Genomic DNA, 24,714 nt, shown 5'->3' with positions numbered 1-24,714 from the left:
CTTGTTGCTACACAGATAACAATAATAATTATTTCATTGAAAAAAACATCATATAAGAACCTCCTTACACATTTAAATGTAGCAATTTTTACCATTGTCGCTATATAACCTTTTGAAAATCAAACTTATCCCATTGTTTGCCTGTTGTAAGTACAGTACAAAAAACCTTTTTCTGCTCACAGATGGAGGATACTTCTCGTCTTTTTTCTTTACCTGAATATTGACCATTAAAAGCAATTATTATATGGAGACCTGGAGCTGATTGTATCATATAAAACAAGATAACACTCAGAATTTACACACAAGTATTTTCAATGAATAACGTCATTTGAAGTCATTTCCACTGTCAATGTCAAATTTATTCTGGACATCTAAAAATGAGCAAGGATCGTTGTGAAGTGATGTTGACTCAAAAAAACAGAATATATCAACATTGTATAGAGAAGACACACAGAGAGTGACAGGGACAGAACTTTAGAAATTAGAGAAAAAGACTTAAAGTGTAACCGTCATTCTAAACAAAAAAAAACTAAAAAACATAATTCTGATACAGGTGTCCCTGGGAATCATTCCTCAAAATATTTTGCCTCTCGGTCCTCATTAAGTACCTCTTTTGTCCCTCTACTTCTTATCTATCTATCTTTCTATATCTTCTATTTATCTCCCATCTATCTATCTAATCTAATCTATCTATCTCTCTCTCTCCAGCACAGCACATGAGGACACAGCATGTAGACTTGGAGATTGTCTCCTGCCATTTCCTTGTGTGAGGTGATGGGGGGAGGGGGGGGGGTGCAGTTTCTGACTGTGTGGATTATGTGTTTATAAGTGTAGGGAAAGTGAGGGCTTCTCCCTGCACATGGCAGCGCTGGAGTAGTAACACATGAGTGCTGCAGCACTGAGCCATGAGGTAACAGCTGACTGCAGGGGGAGGGGGCGTGTCTCCTGCCCGTAGTCTTCTTTATGAAGACGGAATGTCCATAGTAACGGCTATCTGAGCAGTCACTGCCATCTAGGGGAAGTCTGCAGAATACAAGAGGAAGGAGCAAGATTCGGGTAACTAATCCAATTGTAAAAGGGCTTAAAATTACCTTTCCTACAACATATCAAAAGTTTTTTGAAATGACGGTTACACTTTAAGGAAATACTGCCCTATATAATGGTGTTCCGTGGGACAAACTTCCTACAACTATCATGCAGTTCATACCTTTCAAGTCATGGATCAATAAATACATAAAATTCATTACCTATCATCAGAAATCTACCTATTAAGGTAGATCTGATGAAAGGTGGCTAGTTGTGAACTAAACCCTAATCTTTTTTTACCTACTAAGAGACATACCTACTAAACTAAACTACTTTATCTAATATGAAACTGGGAAAAACTACTGACTCAAGTATAAGCCGAGGGTGGGAAATCCATTGGTCCCAGCCTCCAGCCACTATAAACTGACCAACCCATATCCCCCAGCATATAGCCTGCGAGCCCCTGCCCCCCCAGTATATAGCCTGCCAGCACCTGCAGTATATAGTAAGCCCCCCAGTATATAGCCTGCCAACCCCCAAGTATAATGCCTGTCAACATCTGCAGTATATAGCCAGCCCCCACTACATAGCCAGTCAGCCCCCCTAGTGTATAGCCAGGCCACCCCCCCAGTATATAGCCAGCCCAGCCTCCCCCCCAGTATATAGGCTGCCAGTCCCTGCCCCCTTAGTATATAGCCTACCAGCCCCTGCAGTATATAGCCAGCCATCCCCCCAGTATATAGACATCCAACCCCTTCTCCCCCAGTATATAGTCTGCCAGCCCCTGTGGTATATAGCCTGCCAGCCCCAGCAGTATATAGCCAGCCCATTCCCCTAGTATATAGCCAGCCAGCCCCCCCCCCCCCAGTATATAGCCTGCCCATCCCACCCTGCTAGAATATAGCCGGCCAGCCCCGGCCCTGAGTATGCCAAGCTTTTAATTTAAAAAAATTAACACTGTACTCACCTTTCAGCCTTCCCCCAGCAGGTCCTCTTCTTGCTTCCGATGCTCCGGTGCCTCTTTGGGCCCTTCTGCTACTCTTTGGCTCTTCTTTGGGTCCCCGCACACGGCTGGCACACAAAATGACATCAGCCGCTTGCCAGCATTCTCTCCTGGTACCCCCGATATTCCACCCCTAGGCAGGGCTTACGTCTGAACCACGGTAAGAGTATTGAATACATGATACCTTATCTGTTGACACTCTATATGTAGCATTTCTGCAAGCAGGTATGTTTTGTGACACACTGTCATAACTGTGATATACCTTAAATTTTAACATATTTGATTAAAAGTTATATTTTATTATTTAGTACACTCACTTATCTCCTAGGCTTTATTTATATTGATTGTTGTGAGTAAATCTTGTTACCCATTGGTTGCTCCTATGCTTGCCGTTCAAGCCCAAGAGTGGAAAAATTTAAAAACTGTAAAAAAAACCTGTAAAAATAATTTTATAATAATAATTTAAAAAATAAAATAAAAGTCCCCTAATCTCCCCAGTTACATATAAAATCCAAATAAATGTATATAGAACACAAAAAAGTACATATTTGGTATCACCGCGTCCGTATCAATCTGTACAATAAATCTAAATCAATATTGAGCCCACTCAATATTTGATATTCATTAAATACCCTCACAAAAATGTGATCCAAAAAGTTAAGTGCCCTAATATGATACACCTGAAAACAACTCTTTTTGCAAAAAATAAGCTCTCAACCAGATTTGACAACAGAAAAATACAGAAGTTATGCCCCTGAAAAGTTGTCAATAGTAAAAACAACGAGAGCTCCAATATTGGTTTTGCTCAGTAAAATTGAGCAGATGAGAAAACTATATAAATGACGTATCACCGCAATCGTAGTGATCCAGAGAATAAAGATAAGCAATTATTTTTATGTGCTAAAAATCCAAAATAAAAATCGATGATTTTGTTTGTGCCCCCCTTGAAATAGTTAATAAAATTTAGTGAATAAGTTATAGACCCCTCAAATTGATTATCTGTACATTGTATCTCACCTGCAAATAATAGGCCCCCATATGTTCACATTACCAGAAAAATGTAAATCTGCTCTGAATGGCGCTGCTTTCATTCTATGTATTTTCCCAAAAATTTCTAAATTCGCAAAAATTAAGTTTCTATATTGCACTTTTGTTTAGCCCATGTGAAACCCTTAAAGGGTTAATAGACTTAATAGAAGTTGTTTTACATACGTTGAAATGTGTAGTTTCTATAGTGGTTTAATTTATGGGGTTTTACTATTATTTAGACCTTTCAAATTCACTAAAAAGCTGAGTTGTCCCTCAAAATGTGAATTTTAGCAATTTTCATGAAAATTACAAAAAATCGCAACTAAAGTTCTAAGCCTCAAAACATCCTATAAAAAATGAGAGGACATGTTAGTTATCAGGTTTTTGGGTAGTTTAACTATCTGCCTGGAAAGCAGAACATTTCAACTTTGAAAATGAAGAATTTTTCAGAACAAAACGCAAAACTTATAATTTATATTTTACAACTAACATGAAATATAATCTGTCACAAGAAAACAATCTCAAAATCACCTGGATATGTTAAAGAGTTACAAAGTTATAACCAAATATTTTAAAAATCGAGTCTGGTCACTAAGCTGAAAACAAGCGTCGGTGATAAGGGTTAATAGGTAGATTTCTGATGGGAGGTTTCCTTTAAAATAAATCTACCACCAAGGACAGGGATTGTAAACCAAGCACACTGAAATTCTGGGGTGTGACCCCTCTGGCAGGACCTGCTGTTATTTTTGTTTCTTATTTCCTTGTCTTAACAATAAAAAGGCTTTAACCCCTTAACGACCTGGCCCTTTTTAGTTTTTTCACTTCCATTTTTCACTCCCCACCTTCAAAAATCTATAACTTTATTTTTCCACATAAAGAGCTCTGTGAAGGCTTATTTTCTGCATAACAAAATGCACTTCATAGTGACGGTATTTAATATTCCGTGCCGTATACTGGGAAGCAGGAAAAAATTTCCAAATTCCTTGTGGGCTTGGATTTTACAGATGACATGTCTACTTTATTCTTTGGGTCGGCACAATTACAGGGATACCAAATTTGTATAAGTTTTATAATGTTTTCATACATTTACAAAAATTAAAACCTCCGTGCAAAAATGTTTTTTTTTTTAAATTTTGCCATCTTTAACTTTTTTAAATAACTTTTTCATACTTTGGTGTACGAAGCTGTGGGTGGTGTAATGTTTTGCAACTTTTGATGGTGGTATCCTTGCTATATTTTTAGGACTGTGCGACCTTTTGATCACTTTTTATTGGTTTTTATATTTTTCAAAATGACTTTGGCTGCTATATTCCTTTACGGGGTTAAACACAGAGAAAAACCGTTATTATATTTTGATAGATTGGGCATTTTTGGACACGGCGATACCTAATGTGTTTATATTTACTGTTTATTAATATTTATATCAGTTCTAGGGAAAGGGGGTGATTTGAATTTTTAGTTTTTTTATTATAATTTTTTTTTTTTAACTTTTTTTCATTTTTACTTTTTTATTTGTCTTTGTCTATACGGTCCTATCATATACTGCCATAGTACAGCATGGCAGTATATGGGGATTTTCCTCCTCATTCATTACAAAGAATGGGTTACAACGAGACAGCCTCGGGTCTTCGTAAGACCCGCGGCTGTCATGGCGACGGATCGCCGCTCCCCGATGACATCATGAGGAGCGACGATCCGCGGCATGATGGCGACGCCTATGTGGGAAAACAATATGCAGCAAAGACTTACCGGGTATGGAGAGGGCTGGGCCCGCAAGCCCTCTCCATGCAACGGGACCCGGCGCGTGTTGTAATAGTACGGTGCGTCGAGAAGGGGTTAAAATTATGCAGATGAGCCAGAGGCCTCCGAGCTCCATAGCTGTTTATTGAGCCTGGAGCCCAAGACTTAATTGCATATTATAAAAGCCTTTATTAAGCTAAAAGAAAAGCGGATCCTGCCAGGGGGGGGGGGGGGGGGGGGGGGGGGACCCAGCTGCATCTAAGTGTGCTTGGTTCACAATACTTGATCCTGGTGGTAGATTTTTTTTATCAGCAGAACTTTATACAATAAGACATGTGAATTATTTCTCTAAAGCCCCATATACGTGCAGTGGAAAATAACTTGTGCATTTACATAAAACCTAACTAATAAACAAGACTATTTACCTAATATGCAACACTGAAAAAATCCTGTGGTGAAATCCATCATGGAAGATGGGCATGTACCCCAAGACCTTTATAAAAAAAAAAATATTATGACCAATATAGTATAGTTAAATGAACAAAAAAATCTACTTTAATTTTTTTAATATTTAACCAAATTAACCGGGCAGATATATTTCATTATAATAGTAGTGTTATTAGCAACTATAATATGGTAATGTTCAATAAGAATTTAGAGAAGGTATATAATTGTCATGATTGCTCAATTCCTACTGGTCAATAACATGGACAATTGGACCATATATTTATGTCATTCATTGGACAGACTAGATAGTGTAAACACGGTTTAAAAAGTCATGTTAAGGTCTAAATACACACAAATATGTTATTTTCTAAGGCACTGTGAGAATATACTTATCATAATTGCTTTGTTTTCTTTCTCTATATTTGCCTTGTTTGTATATTAAAGACAAATAGAAAATAAGCCTTGGATTAAAGAACCTTAAACATTAGAAGCTCAACAGGGAATATCTACCAAAATCCAGAGAGCACAGCTGCTAGGAATATACATTTCAAACACTATTCATTTTATTGTCAATGTTTAACTATATTTGTGTGCTGTAACAAACTGCTGATAAAAAATATAATAAAACTTGTATTATGGCTATATAGCACTGCATGGGATGTAAAACACTGCTATTTTTTATGTCGACCCCATAGATCCAAATAAAAATCTAAGCGGATTTTGTTAAACGTAAGCTTATTTTATGTCTACAAAAGCAATAAAAATACTGTTTCATTTAGAATGCAGAGCAAATTCAGCTTCAGTGATTACTGTAGGTTTATTTCAGTGTTTATGAAGAATACTATATTGCCTGCTTAGGACTTCCTATCTGTGTGGAACTGGTCTGGTTGAGCAAATATGAGCATATTGAGCATGTTATTAGTTTACGTTAATAATCATTTCTATGAATATAGTGCAGAGCACGTATCAAAGGTTGCAATGGATTGCAATGAAGGAATCATTCTGAACTATATTGTCTCTGCAATAAAACCAACTTTATAAGACAGGGGTTAAGTGTGAAATCTGAATGTTCCTAATAACTAATAGTCATTTTGAATACATTGTATTGACTGAATGTCCTAGTAATGGAATTATAACAATCATCATTATATTTTTCCTTCTGTAGCACATCTGCCATGGGCAGCACAGGAAAAGCTTTTCTGTAATTCTGCTGCCATCTCAAGGTCAGTGGTGGCTTATATTTGTCCCTGGTAGTTTTCTTTTTTTCCTCTTCAATATGAGAATATTAACAGACAATCAGATTTTTTTTGTTTCACAAAGGCAATTGTCCAGGTAACAATATACTGCATCTGTGGGTGTATATTATTGACTTTTTTCCCATACAAATTTTAATACTGTAGAGATAACAAATCTTTAAGATGCTATCTAAATAATAGGCTTTTTTTTACTGTTCTTGATTCTGAAAGAAACGTAATGCCTAACTTAAAAAAAAACAACTGAAAGGCGTAGATATAACAGATGTAATCTCCACCTAACTGATGCTGTCCTCACAGCGTTGTAGAAATCTGTAAATTGGGTTCAGGTTTTTATACTATCTAGCTGCTTTGGCTGTCTTGATAGCTACCTGTGATATTTTTATTTTTTGTAATTCTACAGAGGATGTTTCTTTAAATCCTAAGGATGCATATTCAATTTTGTTAGGTCATTACGCTTCTTAATGTATATAGAAAATGAGACCCGTAGAAATCCCTGGCCTAGTGCATGGACTCTGGACAGAGAAGTACTCGAAGATCCAATAGTTCCCTATTAAATAGAAATGCAATATGTTGCTACTGGGTTGTAACGGGAAATAACTTCATATATTTTACTAATGTTCTTCTTTTCTAGGCATTCTTGAATTGTTATATAAAGCAAAAGTGAGAAGCAGTGGCATACGGAGGTACAGTAGGACATCTACAGTACATATTTATAGGAAATGGTATTACAGATCTTGTCCCCCACAGAGATTCAGCAGAGTTGATTTGGTGCTTTGCAGAGGTTTTTTTCAGTCAATCATATTAAAGTAACCAATTAAGCCGTGCTACATCTGTACTTTTTACAATGAAACTATTTGTATTTATTATATTTTTCCTGTCAAATTATATATGATCAAATAAATATGAGGGAAAAAAAACATAAAACTAAATTCAGGTCCTACAAGTTATGAGGGAATACTTTTCAGATAATGCAAAACTGGCTAAAAGACACAGTTTCCGGAAACTAAAGACTTTGGTTTTCCAGAATAGACACAAAGATCATTTTCCTTGCATTATTTGCCTGGATGTTCTCTAGCATTCAATCTGAATACCATGTTTGAGTTTTGGTTTCAAGATGTTCAAGATAATTTATCATGAAATGAATTTACTCTTTACTCGAACATATAAATCAAGGCACAACAATGAGCTGGGCAAATCTTCTTCCATGGATAATATCAGGTTCAAAAGTAACTCCCATTCATTTTCTCAATAAGATTAAAAAGAAGTCTTGCCTGCACGTCTGAGAATTGAACTTTCTGAGAAGTCGTTTCCCGCAAGGACCTTTATTGTATCGCTTCTGACTTTTTTTCTCCTCATCGCGTACCGTGTAGATCCACTTATACGTAGTAAAGGCGGACAGCGCGGCATTTGTACAACTTTCAGATAGCGGTGGATTTTAATAGTTAAGGATTTTAGTCAGAAGCTGACTTTCCTAATGCCGCTTTATGAAGCAGGGCCCTTAAAAATTTCATTCGTTGCTAGCAAATCTTGAGAATGGCTGGCAGGACATGAAAATTACCATGCAGCGCAATTACTTTCTTTTTAAAATACGAATGTATGGTGAAATATATTATGCATATTGTCTTGAAGCGCACCTTTAGGCCACATTTACTTTCCCGCTGTCATACCTGCCATCGTGTGACATTTAATGAAGAATGCTCGCTGTGCATGACAGCTGGGAATAAAGTGCAAGCTATGCAGACCTATTATACCAGCCCTTATTGCATGTGAATCTCACTTACATCTAAATAGTATCACTCATGTCCACGCTGAGACCCCTATGCATTGTTAGATTGTCACTCATAAATATTATAACCGATTCATTATAGTTTCAGCTTTTCTACGAAACCCTTAATGTCAGTCATATTGGCCAACAAACCATGGCAGGTTTCGATTCCTGCGCCTAGCAAATGTCCATCATTGTCAGTGACAAGCATACATTTTTAAAAAATTGTCACTCACGACCGAATAATTACCCCCTTTCGCTTCACTGATGTGTCACTCATAAAAACCGTAATTAAATACTAATAATTATTCCAAGTGTCAGTCAGGTTATCAGCCCGCTTGGGTAGGTCTTCAGCCCCCATCAAAATTTAATCAGGGAATCGTTGAAATTCCCTTCAAATTGGATATATTTTGCGGTTTATTGTATTTGAAAGTCTGGCTGTGGGGAAGATGGAAAAAAAGCGATTTTTTTTATTTTTCATGCCATTTGAAAAGCTGGTTAGGGTTTGTCAGGCTCGGCACAGGATGGCGCATTCATGCCTCCTCTTATGCAACGAGAATAAACTAGTAAAAAGACAAGTGAAAAAGAAACTAGAATAAAACGGTGCATGTTTTATGCCCCAGCGCAACTGGGTGCAAAGTTATTTCAAAAATATTAGACGGTGGTATCTGTGTAATGTATGTGTATCATACAAGCATAGAGGATGGGGGCCACAAGAACAATGTGAACATACTGCAATGTGACACCTTGGTCCTTAAACCTCAATCAATGCCTGAGCCAGTTGTACGCGGTGGAATAGGGGGCACATCTGCCACTTTTTAGCAAAGGTTTCTAGTACTGGGGAGTCTGAATGTTAGATAATCCTCACAGAATGGCTGTAAATTGAGCGTTGTAACAAACTATATTACATGCCATCCACAGATATGAAGTGCACTATGGCTCCTCTGAGCTGTGCCACATGGTTTAACAGAAGTCCTGCTGTGTGCCCCCATTCAGACAATGCTGGGAGCTGTGGATTCACAACAGATGAAAAGCTACAAGTTACAGCCTAATGGGCGCTATGTTCAGGCTATGATACACGGCGTTTATTTGGCAGCTCTGTCGTTTCCTCCTGTCTCTGTCGCCAGCCACACTTCACCCTTCAGGTGTCATGAGCGTCGCGCGCATCCAGGTATCTGAGGCGGCGGCGCCATCACTTCCCGCCTCTTGCTTGACTCCTCCCACATTCCCCCGCCGAGCCCCCGGTGACATCACGGCCTAGGCCCACCTGACCTGTCATGTCGAGTCACGTGATCCACCTCCTGCACGCCGCCATTTTGAACGCTTGAGAGGAAAGAGAGTGAGTTTGCTGGGGTTCTCTCCTATAAATGACCATCGTATTCGTGTTCTTTAGAGAGGGGCGGTTGGTGTGGAGGTGTCGCGGGTGTTCTCTGACGGAGTCTGGGCACGGGAGAGGGGTTTGAGGGGAGGATTTAGCCGGTAACAGGCCGTGTCTGGAGCCTCCTCTCCTGTATGTGTCTACGAGGGGCCTGCCCCTTCCAATGCTGTCACGTTGCCTGACCAAAACAAAGGCTCCCTGCGTCCACACAGTGTCCCCTGCTCATAACGTGTCTCTGTGCGGCTCGTAACCGCTGAGCCGTTCATGTGAGGCTGGGGGAACTACACGTCCCAGCATGTCTGCAGACTCTAATCACCCCGAAAGCTGCAAAGCCCCAGGTATGGCGTGATGTAGCCCCTACGGGCTGATGGCTCCTATACGGGAGACTTGTAATGGGCAGGTGTGTGATGGTTTATAGATACAGGCGTGAAATCGCTGGCCCTATGTGCCGTGTGTACTGCCAGTGCTGACAGACCCCTATCCCCTGTAAGTATTAGCTATCTGTGTGATATGGGCAGTGGTGGCACTTGTAATATGGGGACGCCTTATATTGGGTAGTGTCTGAGAAGTGAATGGAGCACTGGGTATGCACTCTAATGCTTGTCTCACACAGGAATGGGGGATCTCATCTTTTTGGACCATTTTAAAGGGTGTGTTTTCAGACCACTAAAAAATGCATCTGTTTTTTACTCTTTGGCTGCTTTGAACTTATTTATCTATAAAAAGCTTCAAAGCAGCCGCATGCATGGTAAACGGTTAAAAACTCATCAGTTTTTAAACGGCCTGAAGACGCATGCTTTAAAACGGGACGTGTGGTGTTTTAGTGCACGCTTTTTCAAAACTCATAACAGCTCAGAAGAGATTTGCCTAATTACATAGCTAGCAATGTCATTGGGCAAATCTCCTCTTAGTTTTTATAAGCATTCCATTAAAGGCATCCGTTTGACAGGTTTTATTCTCTTAATTCAAACTGGTCAAAAAATGAATGCGCTTTTTAACGCATCTGGTTTTTACGATCTGAGGGTGCAGTCACATGTTGCAGTTAAAACTGCATCGCAATCGGTTTTGAGGTGGTTTTAGGTGCAGTTTTGTCAATGGAACAGGTGAAAGACATGAAGTGAACGAGTGAATTTGATTTTGAAGGGGAAACCCGCTCCACAAATGTCATTCACTCGTTCACTTCATGTCTTTCACCTGTTCCATTGACAAAACTGCACCTAAAACCACCTCAGTGTTTGAAAACGCAAACAAAGCCTCATCTACCTGGGTGGGCCGCGGCCCGATTGCATAGGCGTTTCTATGGAAACTCCTGCGACCGGGACCGAGCCGTCGGTGTTTTGCGTTAATTTAATGCAAAACACCGGCAGCTAGTTCCCGATCGCAGGCGTTTCCATAGAAGCACCGATGCGATCGGGCTGCGGCCCGCCCAGATAGGCGAGGCTTTGTTTGCATTGTCAAATGCAGACAAAACGGTCCGTTAAAAACTGCATGCGTTTTAAAAACTCGTGCATTTTTCAAAAACTTGACAGTTTTTTCCAATTATCTTAATGAGGCTAATTGGAAAACGGACGAACCATCAACACATGCGTTTTTAAGGGACTGCCACACATGGCTTTTTGAATCCGTTTTTGGTCCTTTTTTTGAGCAGTCCGTCCAAAAACGCATCATTTTTTGAATAGTTTTAATAAAGATAATTTTTAAAACCATTAAAAAAAATGTTTTAACGGACCGTTTAAAAACTGACCAAAAAACGGGTTCAAAACTCCATGTGTGACGCGTTCACAGGTTGCGTTTTAATTGCATTTGAAACGCGATAGGGAGCGAGCTGCTGGTGGTTTGCGTTAATTTAATGCAAAACACTGGCGTCTCGTTCCCGATTGCAGACGTTTGCAAACGCAGGCAAAACGGCACGTGTGCCACCAGCCTAAGGGTGAAGACACACATGGCGTTTTTGGGCCGTTTTTACTATGTGCGTTTTCAGATCGTTAAAAAACGCATCCGTTTTTTAAAAACTCATTTTTTTAAAAAATGCATGCGTTTTTGAAAACGCAAGCGTTTTTGTCCGGTTTTAATTGCGCACATTCGGAAAACCGGTGTTTTTTACAATCTGAAAACGCACTTAGTAAAAACGGCCCAAAAACGCCATGTGTGTCTTCACCCTAAGGGCGCGTTCACACGTTGCGTTTTGACCTGCGTTTTCATTGCGTTTGAAACGCATATACAACAGCTGAGGAAAGGTGATTTGCCTAATTTCATCACTGTTAACGCATGCGTTAACAAAACGCATCGTAAACGTGATATTAAAGCATGCGTTTTGTTAACGCATGCGTTTACAAACGTAAATGGTAATGTAATTAGGCAAATTACCTCACATTAGCTGTTGTATATGCGTTCCAAACGCAATGAAAACGTAACCAAAACACAAAGTGTTAACGAGCGCCCGAAAGCTGGTGCCACACGCAGAAAATGCAAACGCAGACAAAGTTGTCTCCAACGGGGCGGCCCGATCGCATCGGTGTTTCTATGAGCCACCTGTGTTTTGCGTTAATTTAATGCAAAACACCAGCGGCTTGTTCCCGATCGCAGGCGTTTCCATAGAAATGCCGATGCGATCGAGCCGCGGCCCGCCCCGTTAGGCGCGGCTTTGTTTGCATTTTCAAACGCAGACAAAGCGGTGCGTGTGGCACTACCCTAAAATTTTATTGCAATGCAGTTGTGACTGCACTCTTGACAAACGTGTGCTTTGGAAACACAATGTTGACAGCAATCTAATTGGGCAAATCTCCACTCCTCAGCTGTTGTGAGGTGCTTGAATATGCATGCTTAACGCATTTTGAAAACGCATGCGTTTTTGACCAGTTTGAATTAAGATAGTTGGTCAAACCTGCCAAAAACGCATGCGTTTTTAATGATGTGAAAACGCACTAACTAAAAACGGCCTAAAAACGCCACGTGTGTCTTCACCCTTAGGGTGATGTCAGACGTGGCGCTATGTCTGCGCTTGCAAACGCAGACTAAGCCGCTGGTGTTTTGCGTTAATTTGGGCTGCTGCCATACCTAGCGCTTTGTCTGCGCTTGCAAACGCAGACAAAGCCGCTCCCACCGGGAGATTGTAAAACCGCATGTGTTTTTTTTAATTGCACAAATTTAGTAAACCGGACAAAAACAGATGCGTTTTAACGATCTGAAAACTAGGTGTGACATCACCTTGAGAGCGTGTTCACGCGTTGCGTTTTGGTTGCGTTTTCATTGTGTTTGAAACTATTACAACAGCTGATGAGAGGTAATTTGCCTAATTACATTACCGTTTACATTTGTTTACACATGCTGTTTACACAGCGTTGTTAACACATTGATAACGTGTGCGTTAACATCGCGTTTACATAAATGTTAACAGTGATTAATTGGGCAAATCACCTCTCCTCAGCTATTGTATATGCGTTTTAAGCGCAATGAAAACGCAGGTCAAAACGCAATGTGTGAACGCGCCCTCAGGCTGGCAGCACACGTGGCGTTTAAACGATCTGTTAAACGCATCCATTTTTGACAGTGTTTACCAATTATCTTAATTTAAAACGGGTCAAAAATGCATGCAGTTTTTAACGGACTGCTTAAAAACGGCCCAAAAAGGGGTTCAAAACGCCACGTGTGCCGCCAGTCTTGGGCTGCATGTGGTGTTTACATTGCAGTTAGAAATGCAGTGCAAATTCAAGTGGACGAGGCTCGGCATGTCATTGGTAAGTAGAACCTGGTGTTTTGCTTTGTGTACATGCAAAACACTGGATTCTCATTACCAATCACATGCTTTAGAATAAAAACGCATATGCAATCCAACCGAGCCTCTCCCATGTGCATTGTGCGCTGAAGGGTCTCCTGACCCGAACCTCTGATCATTGGATTGAACTGACATGCAGAGTTCAGCTGTTAGAGGGAACCAGTCACCACATTTTTCACATTCTGACACCCTTCTTTTAGCTAATAGTTTCCCTTAGATCCCCATGTAATAAACTTTGTTCTCTTGGGGTACATCACATGTACTACTAGCGCTGCTTTTTGACTGTACACTTACCTAGCATACAGCTATGGGTCAGAGGGGGCATTGTCTTGAACCAGTTCAGCGGCTCCTCTTTATGCCTTCTGCCTTTTTTCACCATTCAACACTTTATCCCCTAACATTTGCAAAATCTACCCCATGTACCCATATATATATTTAGTATAAGCAGAGGTCCCAAATTTTGTCACAAATAACTTGGAAAACTTATTGACTCAAGTATAAGCCTAGGGTGGAAAATACATTGGTTATAGCTGCTCCCACCCCCTTTTCATGAAATACACCCTACAGCCCCTCGGCATACAAAAAAAAAACTCATACTCTTCTTCCAGCGCACCTGATGCTTGCGCCCCCACGGCTTCTTTCCTCTGCTAGTAGAATGAGGAGGAGACAGGGGAGGAGGGGATTGGAGGATAATCGGGAGCACCGGAAAGTGAGTATGTAAGTTTATTTATTTTTTTTTATATATCTGAATATTGACACTGTCCAAAAGTACTGGTAGCAGTGAGACCTTTTGACTTCTAGTGATAACGGCAGTCTCTTGCCAAAATTGAGTAAAACCTAGGTAATATCAATGCACTTTACATGGGAAATCTATATCTACAATTAAAAAAAGAAAACAGGGGTTCTTGGTTAAGGCCGTGGTCACACGTACCGCTAGGCGTCCAATCATAACGCGACGCTAGCGCATGGGGGGGGAGGTCCTCGGCCCGAACGCACATGCATTTCCAGAGAAAGGCATGCGATCGGCTTAACAATCTCATGCATTTCCCTGGAAATGCATGTGCGTTCGGGCCGAGGACCTCCCCCTGTGCGCTAGCATCGCGTTATGACGGACACCTAGCGGTATGCGTGACCGCGGCCTAAGATTTTAACGTTTTTCCACCCCAAGGGTGTGTGGGTAGGGGGCAGACTTTAGTATCAGATTTTTGAGAAATATTTGACGTGCATATTTAGTTTTTTGATCCATGTGTATTTTGTGAGATATTCCACTGACCTGACTTTTTTTTTTTTTTTGTCAAACCATGTATACTCATGAATAGAAGCGCAGCTGCAGTAACTAGCAATAGCCGATGTGTACATGGCTTTCTACCCTGATATCACCCCCGCTGATAAATTAGCAAGATCTAAATTCTAATGCTGCTACTGTATATGGTTTACAAAGGATTAGCAAACCCAGTACAATGTGACATCAGTTGGCCCCTGGCATTCATGTATATTCAGTATACTATTTGGTTTCAGGAATCTCCCACAAACCACATCCTGAATACACACGATCTACCCACAGTGCTCATAAAAGCTGTCACCTGGTATGAGAAATATTTCAACTAATGCACAGTCCTAGAAAATATAAGGTGCCACCATTTTGGAATTTGACAAGAAAACCCATGCAGGTGATTTGCTGCAATAGCGTCTTGCAGGAGTCACACGTTCTGGTTGGATATACAGTACTCGATGGGAACATGGAGGGGCTTTTTAACTGAAACGCATGCAAAGGGTATCCAGAACGTTACTGATCACATGCATTTCATATGTGATCTGGAAAAGCCATTCCCTGTTCCCAATTCAACCTGAACATGTGAACACTGCCAAAAGCCACAATGACCGTCTGCATGGTTTTCCCTTGTCATATTCTTAAATAGTGACAAGTCCCTTCCCATTTTGATTGAATTGCATTTCAAAAAAGCGGTTGAACCAGAATGTATAAAGTCTGCTTTAGAAAAACATCCTGCACGTCCCTTAACCACTTTCCTTAACTACTACGGGGCAGAGTCTGGATAATGGCGCTCCACGTCTTACCATTACGATGACTGTTCAGCTCTGCAGCGGAGTAGTCTACTGCTGACATCCCTGTGTAACACCCACGGCCGGTGCAAGCTCCAATTGCGGTTGGTAACCCTTTAAATGCTATTGTCAGCACGACCGAGGCATTTGTATGGTTGCAGCGATTCCCTGCTCTCTAGACGCTCCCTACCGCGTTTTCAGGAGGGACCAATCGTTTCTATGGCAACCCTGGGGTCTGAGTTAAGACCCCAGGGCTGTCAATAGTAATTGCCTGTATGTCCGGTCAGATGGGACCTTACAGGTAGTGAGTCATCAGCATGGTGACAGTGCTAACAACTTGCAATAAATCAGTATTGAAGGGTATTATAATAAGCAATCTAGCAATTGCTTGTTCATGTCCCATAGTTGAAGTAAAAAAGTCTAACTTGTTACTTAAGATGAACACCAAAAAAGTAAAAAATCAATTACAGAAGCTTTTTTTCTAGAAGTACAAAAAAGTACAGCAGTAGGGCATAGCTTAGTGTTAACCCCTTACACACAAGTCACACATGACCGCAGCATGTAAGGGGCTTCTGCTCTAGTTCGGAGCAACGCTTGTTCAAGCTAACCTGTAAAAAAAAAAATATATATATATATAAAATATATTTTTGAAAACACTAAGACCCTCCATACCCCTTATTTTTAAAGCTTGTCAGATTTGGAAAAAATAAGCCGTGTCAGGAAGGTGAAAAGTGGTTTCCACGGTAAGGTATTAACGGAAAAACGGATACACAAGGTCCTCTTCTTAAGAACATCTGACTTGGACCCCTTGTTACAAACAGCTCTCTGGATGTTGATAATTTATTGTACTTTAGCACTCGGCTACAATGATTAGCTGTAACAGTTATCAAAGGTGTCTGTAATGAAGCTTTATTGTTAATCCTGGTTCTTATGACAACAATTTTAAAATCCAATTGTCATGGAGACCAAAAAAAACTTGACTGGGGTTACAATTCTAAAGTATTTACTTCCGACTTGCATAAGATGGGTTTTCTTCACCTTTTGTGAATGTGTAAATTTTAGGGCTGAATGAACATATAACCGACAAAATCGTTGCATTCTAAATTTCACCACTATTTGTTTTAATTAGTATGAAGATCAAGGGGTTAACTACATTCCTAAAAGTTGTTTCTGATTGATTGTTTAAGGGGTGAAGATTTAAAATGGGTTAATATAGGGATATTATATACTGTATATACTCGATTATAAGCCGAGGCCCCTAATTTTACCACAACCTGGGAAAACCTATTGACTCGAGTATAAGCCGCGGGTGGGAAATGCATCGGTCACAGCCTCCCCAGTATATAGACAGCCGGACCTTGCCCCATAGTATATAGCCAGCAGCGGGGGAAGCCAGAAAGGTGAGTTTGTTTTTTTGTTTGTTTTTTTTTCTTTCTGTTTACCACTTGAGAAAAATTGCAAACTGATTATTTTGGGAATATCGGTTATCATTAGATAACACGGGATCATGGTGACCACCGCTTTGTTTCTTTGGATCAAAGCTTCAAGCCTTCTAGATAGACCTACAGCTAGATGAAAAGTCTGACAGTCAGCAGTAGGGGGAGCTCCCTGTGTTCAGATTTATACATTTAATTCCATGGTGACAGGAGCAGGCAGCACATATTTTATCCCTTAGAAAGGATTCCCATCCTTAGAAAATGCCATAGGTGCAGATTTCCAAAGTGGTTCAGACACACATCTCCAGAAAGGGGATTCTGAAACCCTCAGTGTGCCCACTGTTGCTGTAAGGAGAGAAATGGCCACATCACTGTTTGCTTCTTCCTGTGGGAGTTTGGAAAGCAGTTCCTCAAATGTATTAAAAAAAAATAAGTTTGTTAGGAAGTGGTACCAAAGCATAGTGAAGTTTTCATATGGTACTTATAACGTATACATTGTAAATTCAGTTTCGCAGCAGATTATATTTTAATTGTATTTACATAATTTTATATATTTTTAACTAGGCAACCCTTTTTTCCACCACGTTCCCATGAGGGCCCCCACCTGGAGGTTGCTCCTTATATCCTGTAGGGACAGGAAGTCACAAAAGTTTAAAAGGCTCCTCCCTAGCACCCCACACCAGTGTCTTCCTGTCCCTAGGGGATACAAGTCGCAAGAGTTTCCTATCTGAGGAACACAAATGGTAAGGTTCTTAGGAACCAGTCCGCTCCCACACTTTCCTAAGTGCTGGGAAAAGACCTAAAGACACCCCCGTCCCCTGTACTCTCCCCTGCTAGAACCTATCCAACGGTCCCGCGCGGCTAATGCTGGGTTCAGCAAGGGGAAAGAAGAATAGAGTACAGGGGCAGAAAAGTTACCTGCCGGGCCGGCGGCCAAAAGTTGGTTCTCCGCTCCGGGGAAGAGGAAAATTGGAAGCGGCATACCTCGAGGAAAATCTGTCGCACACTCCGGCATCGAGTCATTGTGGCGCGAAATTCTGGCGCATCACGAGGAACTTCCGGTCCAGACATCCAATCAGGTAACACTTCCGGGTCTCTCCGGAGGGGGTGGGGGAGGAGCCCAGACATAAAACCGCCAAGCCTCAGGCATATGGCGTTGGTCTCAGACAAACACTAAGTTGGCTCCAGCATCTCCATCTCCCACATGGCAGATGAAGCGATTAACGTGTTCCAGGTCCTGGTACCTGTAAGTACAAGCCCTGGGCTACCTCTCTGTCACATTTCAGCTTTTCTATGTATTAATGGCTGTTATTATGTGTACCTTCTCAGGGCAAGGGTCAGAAAGAGCCCAGAGAAAAGGAGCCAAGAGAGGGAAAAACCAGTTAAAAAGCCTTCCAAACGTTGTGGGCTGTGTAATGCAAAAATGGCAGAGGATTATAAAAAGAGTTTATGTCCAGACTGCTTAAATAAAATCCTCAAAGAGGAAAGATCTTCTTTAATAGATGAATTAAGATCAGTGATTAAAGAGGAAGTATCCTCATCTATTGCGGCCCACTTACCTGAACCCCCTAAGAAAAAAACTAAATATATCCAAACATCCTCTTCTGAAGAGGATTCGGATTTTCCCTCAGGATCCCTTAGTGAGAAAGTGGAGGATGACTTTGAAGAGACTCAACCTAGAGATCTAAATCAGGCAAAATATCTATTTTCCTCAGAGGAACTGGATAATCTATTGAAAGCATTAAAAAATACTCTAGATATCGAGGACGTGGTTGAACCATCCTCGGTTCAGTCTGAACTCTTCGGAGGACTAAAATATAAAAAGAAACGGGTCTTTCCAGTGGTAGACACATTAAAAGATCTAGTTCTAGAGGAGTGGAAAGCCCCAGAGAAAAGAATATCAGTTTCTAAAGAATTTCGCAATAGACTACTGTTTGAAGATAATGCTTTATGGGACTCTATACCTAAAATAGATGTTCAGGTCACCAAAGTGGTTAAAAAAACTGACCTTCCCTTTGAGGATATTGCACAGCTTAAAGACCCTTTAGATAGGAAGGCTGATGCCCTTTTGAAAAAAGCGTGGGAAGCATCCTCCCTAAACATAAAAACAAACATTGCGTCCACTTCTGTAGCTAGAACCCTCTTTTTGTGGCTCTCAGAATTAGAAAACCACCTTATAAATAAAACCCCTAGAGAATCCATCATAGAGTCTATGCCCCTCTTAAAATCCGCTACCGCATTCCTTGCCGATGCATCTGCTGAAGCCTTAAGATTCTCGGCTAAAGAAGCGGCCCTGACTAACTCAGTCCGTAGGTCATTATGGGTAAAACAGTGGGGCGGTGATGTTAAATCAAAGACCATGTTATGTGGAATTCCATTTCAGGGAGAATTCGTATTTGGCAGCGAACTGGATTCTATCCTGGAAAAAGCTGCGGACAGAAAAAAGGGGTTTCCAGTTAACAAACCTTCCCCTAAAAGACCCTCTTTTTCCTTTCGCCCCTCTAGGGAAAATAAAACCCAATATAGAGGAAAGGGAAAGACTGGCAGGTGGAGCTACGCAAAAGGCGGAGCAGGTCGCGGGTACCTCTTTAACCCTGACCAAAAACAAAAAAGACAATGACTTACAGGTGGGGGGGAGGCTTTCTTATTTTGTAACAAAATGGGAGGAAATTTCTCCGAGTCCTTGGATTCGGCAGATTATAAAATCAGGTTACAGGATAGAATTTCTCCATTCCCCCCCTCAAAACTTCCAGATTTCTCCCAAATTTACCAAGACTCAAAATCTTCAGTTATGGGCCAACATTCAGCAGCTGTGTCACATGAATGTGATTGTCCCAGTACAGAAGTCAGAAGAGGGGAAAGGATTCTACTCCCCTCTATTTTTAGTAAAAAAACCGAACGGCACGTACCGTTTAATTATAAATCTAAAAAAATTGAACAAATTTATAGTAACCAAACATTTCAAGATGGAGTCAATAAGATCTACAGTACCTCTCATAGGTCAAAATTATTTTCTATGTACAGTGGATCTCAAAGACGCGTACTATCACGTCCCAATTTTCCAAAACCATCAGAAATATCTGAGGTTTGCGGTTCAATCCCCTCAGGGGAAAATCCTTCTTTTCCAGTTCAGGGCACTACCGTTTGGAATTTCATCAGCTCCACGCATATTCACCAAGATAATGGTAGAAGTGGTAGCCTACCTGAGAAGGAAAAATATTGTAATAGTACCCTACTTAGACGACCTGCTCTTAGTGGCCAGAACAGAAGTAGAATTAAAAAGTCACCTACAGACATCTCTACTTCTCCTTCAGGATTTAGGCTGGGTAATAAACCAGGAGAAATCCAATTTCTCTCCAGAAAAAACAAAGATATTTCTAGGGGTAGTACTGGACTCAATGAAACAGAGTTCCTTCTTGCCACAAGAGAAGTGCAAAAAATTAAAACAATCTGTAAGTCTCTTTCAGGAGAAAATCTTTTGCAGCATCCGAGCAGCTCTAAGTCTACTGGGACTCCTGACCTCCTGTATCCAGTGCGTGGCCTGGGCACAAAGTCATACGAGAATCATGCAGGCCTGGACGATCCGGATCTGGGACAAAAATCCACTACATCTAGATCACAAGGTAAAAATCCCTTATCTAGTAAAACACTCGTTAAATTGGTGGAAAAATCCCCAAAATTCAAGAAAGGGGGTCTGGTGGAATCCCTCCCCGGTTCTCACAATACAGACAGACGCAAGCCTGCAAGGTTGGGGGGCAGTTCTCCCAGACCTACATCTTCAAGGACAGTGGGACAATCAATCCCGATCCATGTCCTCAAACTTCAGAGAGCTGAAAGCGGTCTTAGAAACGCTAAAAGCTGCACACAAATCTATAGAAGGTCAACATATCAAAATCTTCTCCGACAATACGACTACGGTCGCTTACCTACGCAGACAAGGGGGAACGAAATCAAAGAGCCTGACGAATCTATGTTGCCAAATTTTCAAATGGGCAGAATCTCACCTCTCCCTCTCAGCAATCCACTTAAAAGGGATAGAGAATACAGAAGCAGATTTTTTGAGCAGAGTCACATTGGACTCAAACGAATGGTCTCTACATCCAGAAACCTTTTTGGAGATTTGCCACCTGTGGGGAACTCCAACTCTGGATCTGTTTGCCACCTTCCAAAACAAAAAGACGACCCTATTTTTCTCTCTGGATCCCAGGGGCTCTCCATCAGGCCTAGATGCTCTCAGCCAGTCATGGGGAACAGGTCTAGTCTATGCCTTTCCCCCTATATCTTTGATTCCAAAAGTGCTGCAGAAACTGAGATCCGAAAAGATTTTTCTAATACTCATTGCTCCATTTTGGCCGAAAAGAAGCTGGTTCCCGGCTGTTCAAAGACTGTCAATAGACAATCCATATCATCTTCCCTACCGTCAGGACCTTCTCACACAGGGGCCATTATATCATCAAAACCTAAAACAATTAAATCTGACAGCCTGGATCCTGAGAGGTCGCTCTTAACAGCCAGAGGACTCTCTAGTGAAGTTATCAGCACCATAAAAGCAAGCAGGAAACCAGTAACAAATGCCATCTATCAAAAGATCTGGAAGAAATTCTGCTCCTGGTGCGGAGACCGTCCTCCCTCTCTGGGAACCCCAAACCTAGCTCAAGTGTTAGACTTCCTACAGTCAGGGTTTTCCTTGGGTCTTAGGCCAAGCACACTTAAGGTCCAGATTTCTGCACTTAGTGTTTTTCTTGATTTTCCCCTGGCCAACCATCAGTGGGTCAAAAGATTTATCAAGGGGTGTTCCCGTATTAGACCTTACATTAAAAACCAAACTCCCCCTTGGGATCTTTCCTTGGTGTTAGACCATCTTACAGGGCCTTCCTTTGAACCTCTAGAGGCAAAAAACATAAAAAGCCTTACACTAAAAACAGCCTTTCTTATAGCCATCACTACAGCTCGTAGATTAGGAGAAATTCAGGCCCTTTCATGTAAAGATCCCTTCTTAAGAGTCCTAGAGGATAGAATAGTCCTTAAACTAGATCCCTTATTTCTCCCACAAGTGGTATCTAACTTCCATCGCAAACAAGAAATTATTCTTCCCTCTTTCTATCCCAACCCTAAAACAGACGGTGAAAAGAAATGGCAGACCTTAGATGTTAGGAGGACTGTGCTTCTGTATCTAGAAGCTACACAAAGTTGGAGGAAAGATTCTAACCTATTAATAAATTTTGGGGGTAAAAACAAAGGCTGTAAAGCCTCTAAAGCAACACTAGCCAGGTGGATTAAATCTACCATCATACTTTGTTATAAATCAGCCAACACTTCCCTACCAGAATGTATTAAAGCTCATTCTACTAGAGCCATAGCAACTTCATGGGCAGAAAAAAGAGGCGCATCCTTAGACCAGATCTGCCGCGCAGCCACGTGGTCAAGCTCCTCTACATTCGCAAAGCACTACCGCCTGGACATTGCCTCTCAGAGCGATCTGTTGTTTGGCAGAAAGATTCTCCAGGCAGTGGTCCCTCCCAAATAATGGGTAATCTGGTAAGTCTCCAGGTGGGGGCCGTCATGGGAACGTGGTGGAAAAGATGGAATTAGTCTTACCGGTAATTCGGTTTCCACTAGTGACCATGACGGCCCCCCATTATTTCCCTCCCTTCCTTCCTTCTTGGTAACGGGTCCAAAGGTGTATGCACTTACATCCTTCCAGGTGGTACTTTGGTAGACACTGGTGTGGGGTGCTAGGGAGGAGCCTTTTAAACTTTTGTGACTTCCTGTCCCTACAGGATATAAGGAGCAACCTCCAGGTGGGGGCCGTCATGGTCACTAGTGGAAACCGAATTACCGGTAAGACTAATTCCATCTTTTTTTAATGTGGCTGAGACTTTGAAATATATGTTTGAACAATGTTCTTAAGAATATCTTGGAAACAAATGTTGGGGGAAAACAGCCCTTTTGGAGACCTCTCTAAGTTGACATCCAATATTGTGGCTGTTGCAGAATGCATGGAATCTGCATCAATCTCCGTATGTCCCCCTTGGCTTGAGAGCCTTTCAGTGCTGAAAATAGTCTCCTTCCTCCCACTCCCCCTCTTCCTTTTTTCGTTCATGCGTTTTCTGTGGAAACAAACTGAAGATGGTTTTCAGCAGCTGCTTTGACTTCAAGAATTGACAGTTTCTGTAATGTTACTAACCACGTGACATGGGTTATGTTTTGCGCATACTCCCAATTTCATGATCTCCCTTTTAGAAAGCAGAAGAACTGCTTCTAAATAGCGCTGCCTGAAAATAGGTTTCACCTTGTGCAGGCTTTTCTTGGTGAAATATAATTACTGGCACGATGAGGATTGTGAGGGAGGTTAGAAGTGGTTATAGCAAAGCTGTCCATAATTATGCGGGGAGGGGGGCGGTCTGCAGTCTGCTACATGGAAGTCTATGCTGCAATCTGACACTGGTCATACTAAGAAAAAATGTGCATCATTGAAGTTCACTGGTGACTTCCCATCTAGGGGATTGACAGTGACCTCAGCACAAAACACTGCTGCAGTTGTGTGCCATCTGAGGTCACTGCTGAGGGTGCTGCAGTAACTTTCCCCAACTGTAGTGACTTTCCTGAGCCCCTCTCCCCCTCCCTTGGTTAAGGGACAAATCCTCATGCTTTCCAGCTGTAAGATACCATTCTCCTGCACCTCCACAGGTCTCTTTACACCTGGGGTCGGTAACCTTTTTGGTTAAGAACCATGTACACCACGTATTTCAAAATGTAATTCCATGAGAGCCGCCCGATATGTATAAAACTAATTACAAGTAATAAAATGGCTATTCAGGCCCCCTCAAAAATAAACTTGGTACTCGCACTGCTTTTCGGGTTCATGGCATACACTTGCCTCACCAGGTAGCAACACTGCAGAGTCGGTGTTTGCGCAGGCAGAGCCCATAGCCGTGCTTGTATCATTATGGAGTTATTTTACTTTGTTGTAATGGTCAAACGTTTATTCCCATCTTGATTCCCTTCTACAAACCCCATTTTTGGCTCATAGAGGACCTTCTTTGTTTCAGCCTCTATCCCATTCATGTACAGTATTGGATCCCTTTTGACACAACTGTAACAGAAGTACAGTACAGGCAGTCCCCGAGTTGTGTACAGGATAGGTACTGTAGGTTTGTTCTTAAGTTGAATTTGAATGTTAGTCTGAACCATGTACTTGTGTGTAATTGTGAGCCCAGACAGAATTTTTTTGGTTTTTGTGACAATTGGTTTTTAAAACTGTTCCAATTTCATAAGTACCAGGTAACAGCTTAATATCAGACGCCTCGAACTGCTACAGGTGATCATTGTATCCTTGGGCATAAATACAGTAAATTGCCAATTACCAGAGGGCCGTTTAACTAAGATTCGTATGTAAGTTGGGTGTTAAGTTGGGGACCGTCTGTATAGAAGAATTATAATTTCATATCGTAACTATAACCGGTATGGTTGATGGCAAAGATTGTTCTCACTGGGATACAATACATCAGGATAACTAGGTAGGATGTACATACAGAAAGGAGTAACCTGCTTACATTGCAACTGGGTTGTCCGAATGTATTCTCATTTTGCAGGAAAGGTTTGCTAATACAGGCAGTCCCCGGGTTAAGTACAAGATAGGGTCCAGAGGTTTGTTCTTAAGTTGAATTTGTATGTAAGTCGAAACTGTATATTTTATCATTGTAGATCCAGACCCATACAAATTGGGCCCCAGTGACAATTGCAGTTTAAACATTTTTTGCTGTAATGGGACCAAGGATTATCAGTAAAGCTTCAT

General features: G+C 41.3%; 1 protein-coding gene across 7 annotated transcripts in view; it reads left to right on the top strand.

Annotated features, from left to right (window-relative positions):
* The first annotated feature begins 1,038 nt into the window (after positions 1–1,038).
* ZNF507 (zinc finger protein 507) overlaps positions 1,039–24,714 on the top strand; it is a 53,975-nt gene continuing 30,299 nt past the window's right edge. For 5 of the 7 annotated variants that reach the window (XR_011848937.1, XR_011848939.1, XR_011848940.1 and 2 more), the window contains exon 1: positions 9,649–9,982. Coding sequence is in view for 1 of the 7 variants with exons in the window: in XM_072117176.1 (XP_071973277.1) it covers positions 9,940–9,982 (43 nt within the window). In the remaining 6 variants the exon portion in view is untranslated. Of the gene's footprint in view, positions 1,057–6,410; positions 6,469–7,132; positions 7,185–9,492; positions 9,606–9,648; positions 9,983–24,714 lie in introns of those variants that run through there. The other 2 variants (XM_072117178.1, XM_072117177.1) reach the window with 2 other exon arrangements.

Source organism: Engystomops pustulosus, chromosome 7, assembly GCF_040894005.1.
Source record: "Engystomops pustulosus chromosome 7, aEngPut4.maternal, whole genome shotgun sequence".
NCBI lineage: Eukaryota > Metazoa > Chordata > Amphibia > Anura > Leptodactylidae > Engystomops > Engystomops pustulosus.
Note: the sequence above shows the minus strand (reverse complement) of the source record. Positions and strands in the feature narration are given on the sequence as shown.